The sequence below is a fragment of the Pteronotus mesoamericanus genome, unplaced genomic scaffold (assembly GCF_021234165.1).
Source record: "Pteronotus mesoamericanus isolate MK-2021 breed Mesoamerican mustached bat unplaced genomic scaffold, CSHL_Meso_final contig_123, whole genome shotgun sequence".
Taxonomy (NCBI): Eukaryota; Metazoa; Chordata; class Mammalia; order Chiroptera; family Mormoopidae; genus Pteronotus; species Pteronotus mesoamericanus.
In genome coordinates this window covers 1307006-1321706 of record NW_026555049.1, presented here as the reverse complement: position 1 = coordinate 1321706, position 14701 = coordinate 1307006, and the positions used below count along the sequence as shown (strand labels likewise).

Genomic DNA, 14701 nt, shown 5'->3' with positions numbered 1-14701 from the left:
ACTACTTACATTCCATCAGACTGTTAATCTTCCAGCTACTTAAAGAGCTTAATAAAGTGGGGGAGAGGCCCAGGAATGGGCTTGGAGTTTTGAACAAACTCCAAGATAAGACAAAGACAAAGAACTTCCAGCCTGAAAAAGGATAACAAAGGAGCGAGAGGCAGGAAGAGCACAGACTCGGGAAGGCGCTGCCTGCGAGAGCTGGAACGCGGGGCCTCGCCCGCAGGACCCAGGACCGGGATGCACGGAGGTGTGCAGTGCAGAGTGCTCCTCCTCCAAAGCTGAACAAAGGGCGGGGAAGGTCTACAGCTGTGAGGACAGGAAGCAGACTTTGTTCTTGTATAATTTACCAATGATTGTATTATTTTCCATACGTCGAACTATAAACTACTTTTGCCCCACACTCAATATTTTTAAACTAAAATTTAATTGGCTCTTTGTTTTCCAAATAACCCCTAGATAGAAGGAAACTACATTATAACCCAATGATGGTTCTTTTGGTTACAAGAAAGTGAGCACTTGTGAGAAGGCCACACACCGCACCTAAGAGGAGATGCTGTTTCTGAAAGCGGGCGGGGTGGGGGGGGGAGGGGGGGAGAGGACCTCTCCCAGCACTGACTGTGACAGGCTCAGAGCTCACTGCCTCCCACCAACAAGGCGTTCTGCGGTGAGACGCACACAGTAGGACTCTCGGCGTGCAGGACCCTGGTGCCACAACACTAACTCTGAAGGGTGGGCGTCAGTCCACAGTCAAGTCCACACCCCCGCTGAGTGGCCATGATTGGAATACAGGGGTGGCATTTAAAGGAAGAAGAAAATTCCCGTTTACAGAGTAGTGTTGCTCCTTCTGTGAATGGGATTGGATGGTCTGAAGTTCATGGACCTCCTGTAGCTCTACAAGAATGAACAGCACTTTCTCTTTAAATTTGGCAGGCGTACAGGCAAGGAAAGCGGAAGAAAAGGAAAAAAGAGAAGGCACTGACCCAATTCAAAATGACTGTAAGTATCAGTATGAATTTTGAAGGACAAGTGGCCACCTCAACACACACATACAACTTTGCATTTGAGGTTCTCCAGTGATAAGTGAAAACAAAAGTTGAAAACGCAGGTCCTGGGCTGGCCACCGTGTCTATCCTGGCACAGGTGTGTGGTCCTCCCCCACAGCTGGGGCAGGTTGCACGACAGTGGCAGCAGGGCCACCGAGGCTCCGCGCGGCTGCGCACAGGAGCTGCAGCTGCAGCTGCCAGGGCTTCCTAGGTGGCAGCTCTGTGTCCACGATGGAGCCACGATGCCGCACCCTCCTCCGGGCCCCGTCACGGGACACACAAGTCAACAGAAAGGGATCGTTTCCAGATGGCGACTCACTGCTTCTGCCCCCACCCCGCCCCCCAGCTGGGCTCAGAACATGTGCGGTGTCAGATGACCCCACAGTCTGGCCTCATACAGAGTCCCAATAAATTAACAAAATAACATAGAAGCATCTTCCCCCACCATACACTTTCATATAAACTAAACCCAAACAAAATTTAAACTTTGAAGCATAATTTCAAGGAGGAGGGATTCCACCCACCACTCTCTCTTGAAGTTTTTATTAAATACATTTCTGTGTCTTAGAAAAATAAAAACACTGGCCAATCTCACAGACTTAAAAGCATGCCCAGCAAGCACAGCCCTGTAAGACTACGTTAATATCAAATCAAAGCAATCTGGTTGCTAAAATCAACCTGGTTTCCAGTTCACAGTTGATTACTACAAAGTTTACTCATTCTTTTCTCTTTGTTTTGTTTTGGCCCATATAAAAATAACATTGCAACTCAAAGTGCATCTTTTAAAATAAACCATCAACTATCTTTATCAAATAAAATATTTACACCATTTGGTTTCTAGTGAGGAAGGAAGCTCTTTCAGGCTATCACCATGGGGACGTCGTCGGAAAACCCAGTTATCATCGGAGTGTCTTCGTCGTCTTCCCCTAGGGGCAGAACAGTCGGTCCACAGTGAGTTGCCGTGCCCGTGTGCCCGGTCCCACCTCCCACCGCTGGGCACTCCCACCCCGACCCATCGCGAGTCCCTGCCGGAAGGTCAGCGTGACAGCAGCCCACACAGTAATCGATGCCAAAACTGAACCCAGCCTCCCTCTGACACTTTGGGGTCCCCTTCTCCCATCAGCAGGTGGCTGAGTTTATTCTGATGATGCTTGAACTTAACCAAGTAAGTCAAGTCAATCTTTTAGGAAGGAGAAACTTACTCTCTATACTTAAAAGTCCAATGGGTGTTTTAAGTTCCCCAATTTGAGTTATCCACACCCTATGTTTGGGCAGTGAACTTGTTTTCTGCTTTGAACGCACACTGCTCTAAAGGAAAGGACCGTAGAGAGCGCTCAGTGTTCAGAGGACAGCGCCCCAGCCTAACGCTGCCCTCGGGCCCCGGGGCGATCCTGGGCCGATTCTGCGTTCAGTGACCATGGCAGCCCTGTAATGGGATGGCTGCTTTTGCCCCCAACACCACAGGCAAAGGACACACTCCCCTCGTGCAAGGTGTTCAAGAACTTGTAATAAAGCAAAAAAAAGGAATTGAGAAAAGGAACTAATCTCAAATGATCAGTGAATGGGAATGCATAAATGACTTTACAAACAAAACAATTACAATTTGTTTACAGGAAAGAATGAATGTGTAAACTCACCTTCAGCATTCTGCGTTTGGAGAAGCCTCAATCTGGGGCAAGTCCCCAAACACACCCTGTTTATTATAGTAAGTGGTCTACTAGCTCCATCAGTGTTTGGTATTGGAGTGTGCAGACTTTTATACAAGGGACAGGCCCCTCTCCTCCCCTGCTCTATGTTATCAATACGTAAAAGAAGAAGGACCGGGGAAGCAGCACGAGCAGTCAGAAAAGGAAATAGCGAAGTGGAAATAGCTTCTTTGGACAGGAGCCGACTGGGAAAGCAAGACTGTCTGTATTGACTGGGATCCCCAGAGACACCAGGCCTCCAGGTCTCCGAAAGACGAGAGGGCTGGAAATCCCTGAGAACCTGCTAATCCTTAGGGAGCACCCAGGGTCCCTCTGTCCTTCCTGTGCCAGGCCAGCTGCGAGCAGTGCATCCACAACACCGCTGCCTGGCTCAGGTCAGACTGCACTGTGGAGGAGAACACTGGTTCTTTAACTTAGGAGCAAATTCAAAGCAAAGGGTTCTAACTGGTCTAGTGTAAAGCAGTGGGATTGTTAGTTGATGCACAGCCCCACTAGAGTCAGAAGATGAGCCAAAGGCAGGAACCTCCTAATCAAGTCACTGGCTCTGTGGGTCTGCCCGGGGAGGAAGAACCACGTACCCAAGTCGTCCCCCGAGGAGAAGATGGCCGAGCCCAGCCGGGAGCTGTAGTGGCTGTTGGCGAAGGCGGTGAAGCTGCTCTGCAGCCGCCGGTGCTTCGTGTACAGGATGCCAAAGCCGACCCCCAGGCTCAGCAGGACCAGGAACAAGATGGGCACCACCACAGCGGCAACATCAGGAGACCTGGCAGCCTGGGCGGCCGACGCGCCCCCACCTGCCAAGGGAAGTGCCGACCCGTAAGCCTCTGATGTGCGGGCAGGGAATAGGACCAGGCCCTCCTCAGTGCCCCCGTCCCCACCGCAAAGGCTAGGAGTCTGCGGCACCTCTGCCAGTGGCCTGCCCGGCCGCCCCCTCCTGCTCACGATGCCTGAGCGTTTGCCGGCTCCTTGCCACGAGCTGATAGACTCGGGCCTTGTGCATGCAAATGCGGCAATTACATGAGACTCCTAATCACTGCCTTGTTGGTTATTTAGATAATCTCTTGGAAGGGAGACCTTTGTTGGGGTATCAACATTGATTTCATTAGCATTATTACTTAAGACCACTTGCTTGCCTTCCATAAGAGGATATGAAATCAGACCACTAATTAATGAGATTGCAATTATTTCCCCTACTTACCACCAAAGTCCCTCCAACCTGCAATTACCTGAAGCTCCATCAAGTGACACAAATGAGACTCCTTCACTGCAATAGTGACTTATCAGCTCATGAGGTTTTATGAGGTTTTTCACTTAAATAGAAGAGAGGACAAGAGAACCTTTCCATATACATTTAACGCTTTTTTAAAAGCTCTCTGCAAAGCCATTTAATTGTTGATAACCAGCAGTGACGTCTCTGTCCATTGTCTTAAACAAACATGAGCTTCGTGCTGACACCCTGGCAGGGCTGCAGGGCAGTGATGTCAGCGCCACCGGAACCTCTGAAACAAGCAGTGCCTGACGACTGAGTCAGGACACTGGCCTCTTTTCCCTCAACTTGGCAAATAAAAAAATGAAAACAGCCAATACAACAGCCACTGTCCAGTGTGAATGAATCAAAATTACACTCATTTTTTTGGTCAGATCAGCAAAAAATGTCTTTTCCGGTGTGCCGCAGTAATCACGTCACGTGTGCCCTGAGGTGGCAGAGGTTGAAAATTGCTGCTCTAGGACAAAGCCAGCCCCCTGTGGGGTCGGGGCCAGTCCTCCTGCAAGGAATGGACGTTTAGAGTCAGAAATCCCCCGGAGCCTGAGCCTCGGCAGGAAAATAGAGCCGGGGAGCCAGTGCGCGCTAAGGAAGCCGGGGCCCGCCGGCTCCCCAGGAGCATGGCTGGGCTTGAGGCTGCGCCCTGGCGTGGGGCGGGCTCCCCGGCCTCTGCCGCACAGAAACCGGCGGCTGCCCAGGGAATGTCTCAGAGTCCGGCCGGAGGGCCTTCTCTTGCGAGCCTCACCTGGCAATTCAATGCTTGCACCTTTAATCTCTTTCATTACTGACTTATAAAAACAACCGAACAAAAAGCCGCCTGCCCCGCATTTCCTGGGAGGGGTGAATGATGGGACTGCCCTGGGCCAGGGCACCGGAAGGACTGGGTGTTGGGGGCCACGGGGGGAGGGAGCTCCTGCCTGCACCCCGGCCACGCCCCGCAGGGGAGATGCAGAACCAGGGGCGCCCTCTGTCTGATGATCCTGGTTTCACAGAGGCTGCTGGCCACCGTCCTCACAGCAGTTTTCCTCAAAGTCTGCTTAGTGGTTGCTGATTGGCTTCCCTTAAAAGGGAGCCCCTACTTAGGATGCACCAGGTTCACAAGAGCTTTGTTGTCCGTTTTCTGTGGGACCTCCCAAGAACCGCTAATGTCTATGATCCTCTGAAGGGATGTGCTGTGCTAGGCAACCCGTCTTCAGGGCAGTGCCGAGGGCAAGGACCCCCCGACGGCACCTGCGCACAGGGCACGGCGCAGCACGCAAGTCCGACCCAGGGTTTGGGCTTGAGCACCGGTTACGTCTTGGCTTGCAGTGAGTGAAACTAAAAAGGTCAGTGGCAGAACATTTGTTGAAATCCTGGCCAAGAGCTACAACATAAGCAGAATTTCTGCGTGAATGGAAGGCTCCCCTCCCCTGCCATCGGCATGACCGCACAGGGGCATCCGCAAGTGTCCCTAAGAAAGATCCCAGGCCAAATCCAGATTCCCAGCTAAAAAGCAGAGGAAGGCTGTAAAACCAGCTACCCATGACTAGGAAATTATTTACTACCTTGGAGAATCAGGGGATATGAGCATATTGAAGGCTCTGAAAAGTCCTCAAAAACAAAACCACAGAATTCTTATTGACCCAGTGTTTCCCACACAGAACTTCCGTTTGAACAGCGCCCGCCAGCCTTCCCTGCCTCGGGCTTCCCCTTCGGGGCACGCTCACCGCGCAGCTCGTCTCCCCGCGCCATGCCTGCCTCAGGGAGGACTCAAAAGAAATCGGTGCCTGATTAAACTGATACCTGCATGATTTTCTTTTGAACTGAATTATTTTAGATGCATTTTAGAGACACACATTTGCGCCAAGCTGCGCCACATCTCCAACGCGTCCCCCGAGACACCCGGCCGGAGACGGGCGGCCACGCCCACGTACCAGGCGCCGTGTCGTCGTACAGCAGCACAGCGGGCTCCCCGCAGATCTGGCCGCCAACCAGGCAGCTTGCTTGGACAGTGAAGGTGTAATTGTGGCCTGACTTCAGGTTGGAAACTTTAAAGAAGTTGTCAGTAGTGTTCCCAAGGTACGCTGAGATATTCATGCCGCTGTCCAACATGCGCACCTCGTAGCCCTGGAAGCAAACACGGCGAGGTCTCTCAGGAGGCGGAGGAAGGGACCCGGCAGCTTCTGGGCCCGCTTCCCCGTCCCCGCAAACTCCTGACTGCAAGCCTGTGTAGGCATCAAGCACCACGGGCCTCTCACGAGGTCCTTTTACCCTGCCGCAGAGACGCTGGCTCGCAAGGACTGGCGCGTTCCTTCCCAACCCTCTCACCTAACTACCGCACCCCCTGTGAGCTCCCAGAAGGAGCAGAAAGTGCAGCCCTGACAAAAGCCACGTTAACACATATTTCAGCACACATTCCCAGTTCTCGCTGGCAGTACACTGGTCTCAAGCGGTATTAAATGCCACAAAGAATCTGGACAGCTCAGTGGTAGCTGCTGTAATGGGATTTGACTAATAGCAAATCCAGCTGCGTCGGACTCCTGCAGTGGGGCAAGAAAAAGGAACTCCCATCAGGAAAGACAGGACGTTTCTCCACACAACAACGCATGGAACTCCACTGTCAGCCCAGCGCCCTTGCCTTCTGGCTCTTCCAAGCTGATGGCAGCCCCAGATGAGCCCGGCCTTAAATTAAAAACTGCCTCGGCAGGCTCTGGAGGAGAGAGAGACAGAAGCGCGCCGGGCTCGGCTGGCTCAGGCAGAGCCCGGAGTCCTGGCTGGGGAGGCGGCTCTGGGACAGCGGCTCTGGGACAGCCCAGGCTCACCTGCTGCAGGGACCAGAGTGCATCACCGGCCGTCTCTGCGAACCCCCAGGCATCCCAGGGACAACCCCCCTACCGCCTACCACACCGCCACCAAAGAGACCCACGCGGTGGTCCACACAGCACTGGCTTGTCTGTCCCGGGGTGCAGGAGGGCACGCGGCACCGTGCCAGGGCCCCGGGACGGACCACCGACCTGCACTGCCAACCCCAGGGCTGGGCCTCTGCACCCGGGGGGGTCCCTGCTCTCCCAGGGCCGCCTGCCTGGGATCCTGTCTCCACGCCCTGCTGGACACACCAGCGTTCATTCTTTTCTCCTGTCTCACATAGATTTGGGGTACAACGTTTGCAAAATACCAAAGGTATAAAGGAAAAAACTGAAGTGACACAAACATCAACCACCTATAATTTACTCAACCAGTTCTCTTCTGCTGAGCACTGAGGTTGTTTCCTCTTTGTTGCTATCATAAATAAAACCGTCCCAAAGAGCCTTGTATATAAGTTCTTTACATGCGTTGCTCCCTTCGAGTAAAAGGAAAGATCTGCTGGGTCAAATGATGTGAACACTTTTAATGTTTTTGATGCCTCTTCCTGAAGTGCCTTACAGAACGTTGAACCCACTCAGAGCCCCGGAGTACTAATCTCCCCAACTACTGCTCACACCAGTAATACCCTTTTCCCAAACCACTGTCAATTTAATGTGCGAGCGCCACACCTTTGTTGTTCAGATCTCTAGTGACGCTGAACGTTCTTGCAGACACCGAGCTTAATAAAATGGGAAGCATGAGGCTCTTTGCTTCACCAGGAAGCTACAGCTTCTCACCCCAGGGGACCACAGTGCTGCTCCACCAAAGGGACGCACACTCCCCCCTTCCGCCGTCTAACAGGGGACCCGTGCAGGGCACAGGAGGAGGTGCTGGACCACAGCGGCCTGTCAGCCTGAATGGGGGACGGACCCGATCCCAAGCCCGCGAAAGCTTGGGAAGTTTACTGGTCATTCTGGGAAAGCCTCTGGTCTTTTCTGAGACTCGGATCTATAATCCCGACGAAGGGGGCAGTCCTCATCCTCGCCCCCCCCGGCCCGTCCGCGCGCTCTCTAGCCCCGAAGCACAGGCCGCGGCCTGGCAGCTGCCGGGCCTGCAGCGCACGGCCTGGGCTCCAAAGGGCTGAGCGCTCTCTCTCTCTCTCTCTCTCTCTCTCTCTCTCGCTCGCCTGGGTGACCTGCCCTCGTCCTGTGCACGTGTGCACTCTCCCTCCATAGCCACGGGGCCACACAGCAACAGCCGGTGTGGGGACCACACCCAGCCAGATGCTGGGCTGGGCTGGACCTGAACACGGAGCAGAAACTCCAGACCCCGGCCTTGACACTGGTCCTCCTGAAGAGAAGACTGGACTTCTTCCCTGGCAGGGCAGACGGAGGTGGGGCCCTGGGGAGCCAGGGGAGAAACCTTGAATTTACATCATCAATAAGCCACACCACAGAGCCACATCCTCCCATGCGGGTCTCAGAAAATTCTTCTTCTGGCAACACCACAAGAATTCATTTTCCACCAATAAGAAGAGTGTTTGGGGAAGGCAGGGCCCCAGGCCAGCTTCCGGAAGCAAAGGAAGGGTGCCAGCCCGTGACTCAGCCTTCCAGGGGAGGCAAGTTCAGGCCTGAAACATGCTTCGTACAAAGACCCTCATCTTTACTGGGCAGTATCCACATTTCACTAACTAGCAATCCCACAGAAAGTGGCGCTTTGCTTCTCAAGCTCCCTCCCTTGCCTCTTCTTTCCTTTGCTCTCTGCCAGGCTGTTGAGGGGCTCATCTCTAAAGTGGCATTTCAGTCAGATTCTGAAAGTCACTGAGAAGGAGGGAGGAACTCACCCTGCTTTCTTCAAAATATTTTTCCTTCAAAGCAAGACTTTTCCAAAACAGAAGAACATGGTCATTTTCTGTTATGATTTTTAAGGCATCAGGTGCTGATAATGAAACTGAAAATTAAAGATGAAATGGGATGTAGTTAGTGGCTACACACTGGAATCACTGTTTTCTTGCCTGCCAAAGGGAGGCTAAACAGCACTCTCCTTGAAGGCTTGCCTTAAGGAAGAAATAAAACGTGTGCACTGCTAGGGAGAGATCCTAGCACGTGGTGGGCTCTTTTTAACGGGCATTTCTTTTGTTGCTGTTATAATACCTTTAGCCAAGAAATCTGGACACTAATTGAGTAGCCCTTAGCCACAAGGAGAGCCAGAAACTAACGGGTGGGACTAGAAAGGGAGGCACAGAGGGAACTGGACCCGGACTTTGTCTGCTTCCCACCTGCGTCCTGTCCCTGGAGCCAGGGGCCCAGAGCTCAGGGAGGGACTCGAGGGCCCGCTCCAGGCAGGGCCCTGGCGCGAGCAGCGTGCAGCCCGGCCGCCGGCTCACGCCGACGGCCTCCGTGACTGCCACAGCCGCTGTCCCCACAACTGAGATCGTCACCAGCTTTCTGAACGTGAGCCTGAACAGAGGCAGCCCTGGGCGGGTACGAAGTGCCCGAGCCTGGTGCCCGGGCTCTGGTCTCCTGTCGCCGCGGCACACGCTGCGGCCACGGGCGACTCCCGACGCTCTGTCCAGGTCCCCAGATGCAATGCTGGGCTTTCCTGGCCAACACTCCGTCTTAGCTCCTACCTCTCTCGGCCATGCCTCTGCTTCCTCCCTACAACTATCAAAACCAGCTAGCATGGGGGAGATGCAGAGAGGCAGAGGACAGGAAAAATGACAGCCGGGCCTGCTCGCAGAGCCCTGGCCAGCTCACTGCAGCCGAGGAGGGCCCCACCCTGCCTGCAAGGACGTGACCGGGCGCTGGCGCTTCCCGTGCAAGCAGGCCTCCCGCAGCCTACTCACCGGTGGTGATCTTCATGCTGGCTTCTTTGCTCATGTTCCCCAGCTGGACGACGACGTGGTACTTCCCTCCAGGCTCCAACTTGTTAAGGGTGTACTCCACAGTACTGTTCTGGGATTTCACTTTGTAGCTCCTGTCGCTCTTTCTTATTAGATCTTTGACTGCAATTGCATACAACTGAGACAAGAAAAAGGTAAGCAGAAATGTGGCATTTCTTCTTCCTTTCAGTCAGGGGTGGGTAACATAAGGTATCAGTGGGTTGGGACCCACAGCAGCAACATCTGAGCCCCAAAGTCTGACTGTGCTCTTTGGGAGACTTCAGGTGGCTAGAGCCAATCTTACAGCAAGTACTCACTCCCAGAATTGTACAGAGAATGACCGATTCAATCCAAAAACAACCCTAGGGAAAGCCATATTCATTGTGGCATCAGCAGGTAAATAGAAACAGGCAGGACATCCCTAAGTTTAGTCTTCAACTTCTTTATTGCAACCACTTGGGGCTGTTGTCGGAGGAGATAATGAATGAAAGCAGTCAAAGGACAAAGGGCTTTGCTTGCTCTCCCCCGGGCCTCTTCGTACATATATGGGGGGACGGGAGAGAGAGGGACAGGCACTCCTCAGGAAGATGTTCAGAGTCAAGAGGCATCTCAGCACCCAGGCGCTGACCACAAGGGCGGGGTGGGGCGGGGCGGGCGCCAGCGCAGAGTGAGAGGCAGGCGGGGCCGGAGGAAGGCAGCGCCACTCTCGGCCCAGTTGCCTCTTCTTTCGGGGGTGGGGGGCAGCCAACTTTTATGTAAGGGTCCAGTTCGTAGTTATTTTAGGCTTTGAAAGCCAGCTGGTCTCTACCACCAGGACTCTATTCTGCAATCTGCAACATGAAGGCAGCCACAGATAAGAAGTGAACGATGGGTGTACCTTGGTTTTAACAACACTCTTTTCAAACACAGGGACGGCCTTGATTTGGCCTGCAGGCCTTTGTTGGCCAATCCATTTTGGAAGGTCAGGGAAGGGACTGTGAGAAGGCAGAGAAGGAGGGACAAACCAATATTGCAGCTGGGAATAATGGGGAAGAGACCGCTCAGGAGAGGCACCTACAACGGCCCCCCATGTTCGGCCAGACAGAAAGGGGGGGCCTCATGCTGAGCTCCAATCTCCAGGCCTATGGTTCTCGCCCCCGAACAGGGCTCTTGTCTCCCAGCCCCCAAATCACACTAAGAATAAGCAAGGGTTCCGGGGCAACGGGCCCACTCACCAAGTCCTGGTCGGGGGAGTCGTAAGGGGACTCCCACTTAATGACAGCCGAGGTCTTGTCCGTGCGAACTGCATGCAGGTGGCGGGGCGGGAGCCTGCTGTCTGGGATCATCCGCACCACCACGTAGTCGGAGGCCGGCCCCTCGTAGGGCTCCACCACACGGACCTGAAACACACGCCCCGTGGACTCACGCCATGTTCACTGACTCATTTTTTTCAAGGGACACAATTAAAATTCAATTGGTATAAAAAAATAGAGAAATAAAATAATTCCCCACCTACCCTAGATTCCTAATTTGTTTTCCCAGAGGTGCCCCTGGTAACAGTTTTTGTATTTCCTCTTAGAAATGTCTTATGCATACGTAAGTACGGGTAGTCCTGTGTGCATCTGTACAGATGCATACCTATAGGTGCATGTGTGTGTATGTGGTTTCACAAATGAAAATAGTATTACACACACTGTGCTCTTAATTTTTCACGTAATAATAGAGCTTAGAAATTTTTCCGCATCGGCGCATTTAGAGTTGTCATGTCTTTCTTTTGGATGCTCGTCCTACAGTCCTTTGTAGGGAAACCTACGCTACTTTTAACCAGTCCTCTCTTGATGGACATTGGTTTCAAATCTTTTGCGATCACAAGCAGCAGGATACCCAACATCTTTCCCACGTATTTTGGCACACATGGTAGGAACATCAGGGTGAATTCCTAGACACAGAATTTGACAGAGGCTCTCGCCGGGTCCTGAGATGCCCTTGCTGAGTCCTTAGCCGCCCACCATGGAGCCACGGCAGGTGGGGCTGCGCCCGTGACTGTACCAGACAAGCACGTGCCACTGTGCAGGTGAGGGACTACCCTCCACTCACAGACGCGGACCCCGGAGCCCACCCCCTAGCACCTGGATCCCTGGTCGGAGCTGAGAGCTCAGGAATAAATACATCCCTTAAAAAGAGAAACTCCTCTGGGCTTTCGGGTATGGGGCACTTACCAAGAACAAGTACTGCTCATCCCTGCTGACGATGACCGTCTTGTTGTGTAGTGACGTTGTCACACTCTGTGGGTTTCGATAGAGGTCAAGAAAGGATGTAGCATAGAAGATACCGTAAACCTGGCAAGAGGAGAGAATAAAGCAGGACGTCAGTTCAGTGGCCAGTGACCTCATTCTCTTGAAGTCCCTAATTTAAGACCCTGGGAACCAGGACAAGAGCGCTGCAAGCAAAGTCCTCATTTAGTTTTCCCTTCATCAGCACTCAGGGAGGGCACACTGGGCCAGGGTGGCACCCACCCCTGCGGAGGGCGCCAGGCTGTGGCCTCTGCCCTCAAGACCTCAAGTTTGGGCAGGGACCACAGAAAAGGAAAAGAGGAACAATTATAAGTAACACGCTGCAAACATGGAACAGTTAGGTGCTACACTAAAAGACCACACAAGGAGCCAGGAACAAGAAGGGGATCCCCATAAAGGGTAACACCTTACCAGTGCGCAGCCCCAATGTGGGAAACCGAGCAGATGTGCCCAAGCCTGCGCAAGCCTGTGAGGGAGGGCAGCAGGGCAGACGCTGGCAGCCGCCCCGCGGACACCCGCTCCCCCTCCCTCCTCCGCAGAGCCCTGCTTCTTAGGGAGCGAGGATGACCCGGCCAGAGCAGAGGCTCAGGGCCCAAGCAGGCCTGAGCTCAGGAGCCCGTGCCGCCACGGCATGAGTGGGTCTGGCCCGGAGCCAGGAAAGGGATCCAAGAGCCAAGGGAGCCAGGGTGCATGAAGGGCCCCCCAACACGGGGAGTGACGAGAAAGTCGATGTCACGGTGGAAGGCAAACCCAACAGTGGAGGAAGGTGAGAGCCACCCACAGGCAAGTTCACCGGACCTCTCGCCCTGCGGAAGCCACAAGGAGTAGCTTTCTGCAAGGCTGAGGGACCGAGCGGGGGAGGGTCCGAATCCACAGGTAGCTCATTGCGTTGTGCCCTCCTCTGTCGGGCTGGGCGGCAGCTGGCCGCGCCCTCGCGGGGCGGGGCGGGGGTACAGGGGGAGAAAGGCCCTTTTGGGAGCGGTGTCGACTTCGGAGGGAAAAGGCAGTCCTGGGGGCGGCCCTTCCGGGCATCCCACCTCCGTCCCGCCTCAGGACGGGCTCTGGAGCCACAAGGAGCGGAACTCAGCCTCCAGCCTCCCCCTGGCCGGTGACTCCCCCTGAGCCACGGCACCCTTGCTGGTGACGCTGGAGCCTGTCCCCCACTGAGCGAGGGACAGAGTTACATGGGAGGGTGTGGGTGAAGCGTGAGCACAGTGCCTGGCAGCCCGTGGGCCCTCGGTGAGTCGTGCACCTCCTTCCATCTTTATGGCCCATCTTACTTGCAAACTCCGGTTCACTCCCCACAAATCAGCCCTGCACTGGGGACACCCTCAGATGACAAGTTACATGCCACTTCCTCCCTCGCCGGTCACTGAGGACTCACTAAGTTCTAACTATAGACTGAGCTCTCCATCCTTTTCCATCTGGCAGCCCTGGAAAACAATCTTTCCCTTCAGGGAACTTACAAACTAGGCAAGGAGCTAAGAGAACAGACAGAAACCATCAAATAGGATAAAGTGGTAGCTAATGAGACACTACTCTGTGAGGCACCCGCTCCCAGTACTTCTGGAGCTCCCAGGAGAAGGAGATCAAGAAGGAGAGAACGGGATTGGCTACAGGGCAGGAGGAGGGAGGGACTCCAGGGAGGGGAAGCAGGAGGGGGATGGGAAGTGCCAAGAACCTTGGGGAGACCCCCTAAAAGCAAAGGAAGGAACATGCTGGAGAGGAGTAGGAAATAAAAACCAGAGTCAGAAAGAAACACAACCTAATCGCAGTGAATCAAAGTGCAGATACAAAGACAAAAGAGAAAGACAGGCCTGCAAACAGGTGCAGTGGGGCCCTGGGAGGAATGGGACCAGCCCCAGAAGGCAACTGGGAGTGGGGGCGGCCCCTGGAGTCGGGAAGGGCTGGAGCCCCCGTCGGCGCTGCTGGCTGGGCGGCATGCCCGCGACCGGAGGCACGCCCCACGCATCGGGCTGTGCACCCTCGCCACGCCCACGTTCTGTACAACAGCAAACAGCCCGGGGTCCCTCAGAGGCCAGGCTGCAGTGGGAAAGGGGCGCCGGGCTGGGGGGTCCGCTGCCTCTGCAAGGCCAGCAGGACGGACGAAGGGCGGCCTGCATCTGGTGGGACGGGATGGAACAGCAATAAAGGAGAAGGCCCGGGCGGTCCCGGGGGCCGGGCTCTGGGGAGAGTCCGCGTGCACTCGGCAGGGCCCTCCGGGCTGACTCACCACGCCCCTGGGGCCGGTCCAGGTGCATTCCACGGCAGTCTGGTTGAGGGCCTTGGCCTTGAGGCTAGGGGCGGGCGGGCGGACTCCTTTGGTCATGACATGCTCAAATGCCAGAGGACTATCCCCGAACTCCGTCTTGGCCCAGGCAGAAATCTCGTAAGACGTCTGAGCTGTCAGGTTGCCAACTGCGAGCACAGAACAAGGACATGGGGCTGTCAGGCAAGAACTTGGTCCCTTTACACAAGCCCTTATTTTAGACATAATCTCTCAGTTCAAGGGAGCCCTGTGTGTTGAAGTACTTTCATTATTTTGCAGAACCATTCAGAATTATTTATTAATGACTATGGCAGGTAACATAACCTTCAATCTGGTTATCCCAGGAAATCAGAGAAGGACCCCAAATTGGTGCAAGCAAGATGTCCATACAGTGTGTATTACAGCAGAAAAACCACACGATCTGCCTGCCGGTGACAGGGAG

The 14701-nt window shown here is 54.3% G+C and overlaps 1 protein-coding gene across 2 annotated transcripts in view; it reads right to left on the bottom strand.

Moving 5' to 3' along the window:
• Nucleotides 1–588: 588 nt before the first annotated feature.
• The window catches only part of SORL1 (sortilin related receptor 1), a 168586-nt gene continuing 154473 nt past the window's right edge, over nt 589–14701 (bottom strand). For both annotated transcript variants that reach the window (XM_054587637.1, XM_054587646.1), the window contains exons 41-48: nt 14224–14408; nt 11916–12035; nt 10932–11096; nt 9682–9856; nt 8680–8786; nt 5927–6119; nt 3331–3543; nt 589–1972 (exon numbers count right to left, since the gene is read on the bottom strand). In XM_054587637.1, the coding sequence (XP_054443612.1) occupies nt 1905–1972; nt 3331–3543; nt 5927–6119; nt 8680–8786; nt 9682–9856; nt 10932–11096; nt 11916–12035; nt 14224–14408 (1226 nt within the window). In that variant the 3' untranslated portion in view covers nt 589–1904. The remainder of the gene's footprint in view (nt 1973–3330; nt 3544–5926; nt 6120–8679; nt 8787–9681; nt 9857–10931; nt 11097–11915; nt 12036–14223; nt 14409–14701) is intronic.